The 5,503-nt window shown below is 43.6% G+C and overlaps 1 protein-coding gene across 1 annotated transcript; it reads left to right on the forward strand.

The window, feature by feature from the left end:
* Nucleotides 1-2,963: 2,963 nt before the first annotated feature.
* Nucleotides 2,964-5,183, forward strand: LOC138957927 (uncharacterized; the record flags this gene model as incomplete). Its single annotated transcript, XM_070328956.1, has 2 exons — nucleotides 2,964-3,685; nucleotides 4,110-5,183. Coding segments are annotated over exons 1-2 (1,687 nt in total), but the record flags the coding sequence as incomplete, so codon positions are not given.
* Between the last annotated feature and the right edge of the window lie 320 nt (nucleotides 5,184-5,503).

Raw genomic sequence — 5,503 nt, forward strand, 5'->3', positions numbered from 1 at the left:
TGCTCTTTATCAACAGCTAAATCCAAGGTAATTATAACAACTGTCAGAAAGAAAGAAAGAAAGACATAATTCCCTAATCCAATCAGTCGGTCATCTATATCTCCATCAATCAATACATTTTACTGAAGTAGTCCACCAAGAAATATTGCTGAAAATTTGAAAGATCAGTCATATCACTGCTGATGACATACACAAGCACGACAACCAACAAACCAAACAGATGAATCAGAATGAAAAGAAGAAGACAAATTGGAATGCATCGGGAATGGATCGGGAGAGGGGAAAAAAACCCATGAATTTTCCGACTTGGCCGAACGGGTCTTACTTGCCCAGTTGTACAGCCTGTGACGACGCCCTCGCAACTGGAAGGCCGTAACCTTTGACCCGGCTGTGCAACTTACGCTACCATTCAGTACCATGCAGTTACATCTTGGACACCCGGCCAGTACTGGCCGGGTGTCCAAGATGCATGCAGTTATACCCCCATTCCACACAACCGATCTAGCTTCCGTTCCCAGCCGTCCCGAGGACGGCTGCCACAACAATGAGACGCTGCGCAAACGGCCGTTTTTGGCATCTTTGAGCAGCGTCTGACAGTACTGGCAGCCGTCCTCAGGAAGCTCTCTTTCTCGGTTGCGCAACTGGACTTACACAACCCTTGACTACCACTACGGTACTATTTTCTTAACGGAGGCAGGCTTAACTCCCCTAGTATACCGACTCTACGAGCTGACTTATAGCCGAAGTTTGCTCGCTTTGAGAATCAAAACCAGAGCTCGTGAGTATGTTTTGGAACAGCTTCACATATTTACAGGAAAGACTTTAAATGAGGAAGGAAGGAAACACAACGCAGATGGGGAGAAATGGTGACCTCCAAAAAGGGACAGAATAAGGCTGGGGATAAACAGAAAAAAATGTACAAAAAGATATATTGAATGAGAAAGGGGAATGCACCCCCCCCCCCCTGCCCCGCCCGACTCTCTAAACTATGACCCCTCCCCTGCAACTTAAAACTCTGACCCCTCCCCTGCAACCTACCCCCCCCCCCCTCAACCCTCCAGTGAAAAAAAAAACAAGTCGCGTAAGGCGAAAATACAATATTTAGTCAAGTAGCTGTCGAACTCACAGAATGAAACTGAACGCAATGCCATTTTTCAGCAAGACCGTATACTCGTAGCATCGTCAGTCCACCGCTCATGGCAAAGGCAGTGAAATTGACAAGAAGAGCGGGGTAGTGTAGTTGCGCTAAGAAGGATAGCACGCTTTTCTGTACCTCTCTTTGTTTTAACTTTCTGAGCGTGTTTTTAATCCAAACATATCATATCTATATGTTTTTGGAATCAGGAACCGACAAAGAATAAGATGAAAGTGTTTTTAAATTGATTTCGACAATTTAATTTTGATAATAATTTTTATATATTTAATTTTCAGAGCTTGTTTTTAATCCGAATATAACATATTTATATGTTTTTGGAATCAGCAAATGATGGAGAATAAGATAAACGTAAATTTGGATCGTTTTATAAATTTTTATTTTTTTTTACAATTTTCCGATTTTTAATGACCAAAGTCATTAATTAATTTTTAAGCCACCAAGCTGAAATGCAATACCGAAGTCCGGGCTTCGTCGAAGATTACTTGACCAAAATTTCAACCAATTTGGTTGAAAAATGAGGGCGTGACAGTGCCGCCTCAACTTTCACGAAAAGCCGGATATGACGTCATCAAAGACATTTATCAAAAAAATGAAAAAAACGTATGGGGATTTCATACCCAGGAACTCTCATGTCAAATTTCATAAAGATCGGTCCAGTAGTTTAGTCTGAATCGCTCTACACACACACAGAGACACACACACACACACACGCACGCACATACACCACGACCCTCGTTTCGATTCCCCCTCGATGTTAAAATATTTAGTCAAAACTTGACTAAATATAAAAACACCAACCCGCAATCACACATAAAACCGACCAGCAATTAAGACTGAGTTCTGTCGTTTTCTTGTGCTTTTAGTGGCGGTGTTGATACCGTCTACCAAATTTGTACTCCCAGTGTTAACGACCCATCTGACTCTAGCGACTGTGGCGACATGTCAGGTTGGTGTTCCATCGGAAACTGTCACCCCAGCAACTAGCAATGTGTCGCCGACCACGCCAAAATAACGACAGCGGGTTCCAGTTAATGTGAAACCGGCTCTTAATCTCTCTAATAGCATTTTCTTTCCACTTCCGGCAGCTGCGTGCGCCGTTCCGGAAGTGAAGAGAGCGAGAGAGACTGAAAAAGCGCCGCACAGTGGCGAATATGTCTTGTATGCTTGCCTGAGCGGGGGGATGGGGGGAGGAATGAGAGGGGGGGGGGGGGGTATGGGGGAATATCAGTCATCCTCGTTGGATTTTAAAGGCCCAGTATGCCTCAAATGGTTTGCAGAACGATTTAAATCTTCTCATGAAAAAAGCAGTTCTACCCTTATGAGACACACTTGCAAAAGCATTTAATAGTATTACATGACACAGTTCGTCTTAATGGCAAGGTAACAAGAAGATTTTCTACTAAAATCGTTCAAAGTTGTGATTTGGGTTTACTTTCGTTTTGCCTTCATTCAGTAATCAAGAACACTTCTGTAAAAAATTTTCCCAAACAAAACACGATTTTATTACCTTTGTTGATGTTTTCTAATGTGTGTATGTCAAAATATTACGTTTGTTTTCCTTCATGAACTTGGTGCAACTTAGGTGCAACTTTGATTTTGCATAACTCAGCTGGTAGAAGTCGGATCGCAGAAATTTAAAAAGCAGACGAAACAGGACGGTGATTTGCACAATCGCATTGGAGGGATAAAAGAAGCATTTTCATTGGCTGAACCTTCAGTGAGAGAAAGAGCATTTGAGCTCTTTGACCTCAGCAGCCAACCAATCAGCGCGCTCCTTTCATAACCTCCATCGGCAAGACCACGCTTGCGTCATGGCGTCACCCGGTCGCTAAGTTTACAGTACACGCAAAAACGTGTCGATTTTTCACTTCGTAGTTCCAGTCTGATCTGTTTTAGACTCTTTGAATCTATCCATCATGGGAAAACCATCGTCTAGGAGAGCTGATAGGCGAAAATCACGCAAAGGACAGGATAATATGTACACAAGAAGAAATAGTAGGCCACAGGCACAGCGAGCACAGAACACACCGCCACCGGCTGAAGCACCCACTCGCTCGTCGAAACCAAAACAAGCCACTTCGTCGGAATCGAAACTAGGCTCTCATCTCGACATGGAATTTGATCAGGAAGATGGACTTTCTGGGTTTCGTTTCATCGATGTGAGCCTCCTGATTGAATTTGTATCAAAACTTCTCTGTCCAACTTGTAAACGGCCTATGGGTGAAAACAAGAGGCTGTCTCATGTGTCAGAGAGTCGTAGTTCCCTTGCATCGAAATTCGAATTCACATGTCAATGCCAGATGAAGCAGAGCTTTTGGACTTCTGCTAAGTTGACAAAGACATATGAAGTGAACAGACGGTTTGCCGTGGCAATGTTTGCAATTGGCAGAAATCAACAACAAGGTACACGTTTTCTTGGCAATATGAACATGCCTGCTTCAATGTACAAGACAAGCTGGGTACATCACAAGAAGGCCATCCTACAGGCGACTGAAAGAACTGCTGAAGAAAGTACTAAAAAAGCTGCAGGTAAGAGAATGAAGCACATATTCTTTCTATACTTTGTAAATGTCTGTAATGAATTATTGTTTTCTTTGTAAAGTAGTAATGGAAGTTAGGTAATGGAGGGTGGACCGTGACAGTGGCTAGCTTCACTGAGGAAGTGTAAGCTTTACGCTGCAGCAGCTCGTGGACTGTCGCGCAGTCTCTCTTGTTACTTATATAATATTATGCAAGTACAAAGATCAACTTCATGCTGCTGTAATACATACATTACACACATAGTATAAAGGATAACGTTAGTATATCTTATACTAACTGTACATGAATCATTGTGAAGAACATGCGATATGTTTTGTTTTTGTTTTTTTACCAGTTGATTATATTATGGTATTTTGACAGCTCCATTGAAATAGTCATAAATGATACTAAATTCTTTTCCCATCATTTACAGCTGACCTCAAGGCGGCCAAGGGAGACCAGGTAACTGTCTCATGTGACGGTACGTGGCAGAGGAGGGGCTTCCAGTCCAAGAACGGCGTCTTCACCTTGCTGTCGGCAGACAAGCAGAACTCGAAGGTGATTGATACTGTCACTATGTCATCTTATTGTGATTCTTGTGCAAAGAACAAGAAAAAGAAGACACCCGAGGAATTCATTGAGTGGAGAGATCATGATCATATTCCAAAAGGAGAGTGCGACAAAAATCATGATGGCCCGGCTGGCGGCATGGAGGCTGCTGGCGCTCTCACTGCTTTTCAGCGGAGCGTCGACCAACACCAGCTCAAATATGTCTCGTTTCTCGGTGACGGTGACAGCAAAGCCTATGCTTCTGTCAGTAGTAGGAATATCTATCCAAATCTTGAGATTAAAAAGCTGGAGTGTTGTGGCCATGTACAGAAGCGTATGGGTCGACAGCTCACAAGCAAAGTGACGGAACTGAAAAAGACAAAATTTCCAAAAAACGGGAAAACGGTGACAGGGATAGGAGGGAAGGGAGGGCTGACAAAGAAAGCCATTCTAGCAATTCAAGGCCACTATGGTGCTGCTATCAGGAACAATTCAGGTAATGTCAAAGGAATGAAGAAGGCCATTTGGGCGATCTGGGAGCACCGCAACAAGATCCACGACAACTGTGGAGCCTGGTGCCCTTCCAAGAAGAACCCGCCAGAGGACCCAAACAGGAATGCCCTGCCACAGTTTGCGTGTGAAGCCATCAAACCTGTGTTTCAAAGGCTGTCTGATGATGTGCTTCTCCAGAAGTGTGCTCACGGAGGTACTCAGAACACTAACGAGTCCTTTCACAACATCATCTGGGAGCGGTGTCCCAAGACTGTTTTTGTCGGTCGGCCGCGCCTCGCCATAGCTGTTGCTGATGCTACAGTGGCCTACAATGACGGGGAGCTGGGGCGCCTGAGTATCTTCACTAAACTCGGAATGCCGCAAGGATTCTATACCATCAAGTGCTTCCAGGAGCTTGACCGGCAGAGGATCAGGGGTGCGGGGGCAGCACTTGACCCTGCCGAGCGTCAGTCGCGAAGAGTGGTGGCTCACCGCAATGAGCAAGGACATCATCAATTTTATGATGGAGGTGCTCACTAGCAGTCCAGGTCAGTGTTTTAATTTCTATTATACTCCAAGATGACAGAAAACATGCGTGTTTTTTTAAATAAAATGTAATAAAATCAACACTGAAGACATTGTACATTTTCAAAGTCAATTTTCTCAAAAATTGAATTTTACGTGTTTGCGTCACGGATGTCAGGATATTTCAGTCATTTATTATCCAAATGACTTGAAATTTTCTGCAGACATTTCTGATAGTGTGTTCTTCAAAATGACGAAAAA

Source organism: Littorina saxatilis, unplaced genomic scaffold (genome assembly GCF_037325665.1).
Source record: "Littorina saxatilis isolate snail1 unplaced genomic scaffold, US_GU_Lsax_2.0 scaffold_3274, whole genome shotgun sequence".
In the NCBI taxonomy this organism is placed as follows: domain Eukaryota; kingdom Metazoa; phylum Mollusca; class Gastropoda; order Littorinimorpha; family Littorinidae; genus Littorina; species Littorina saxatilis.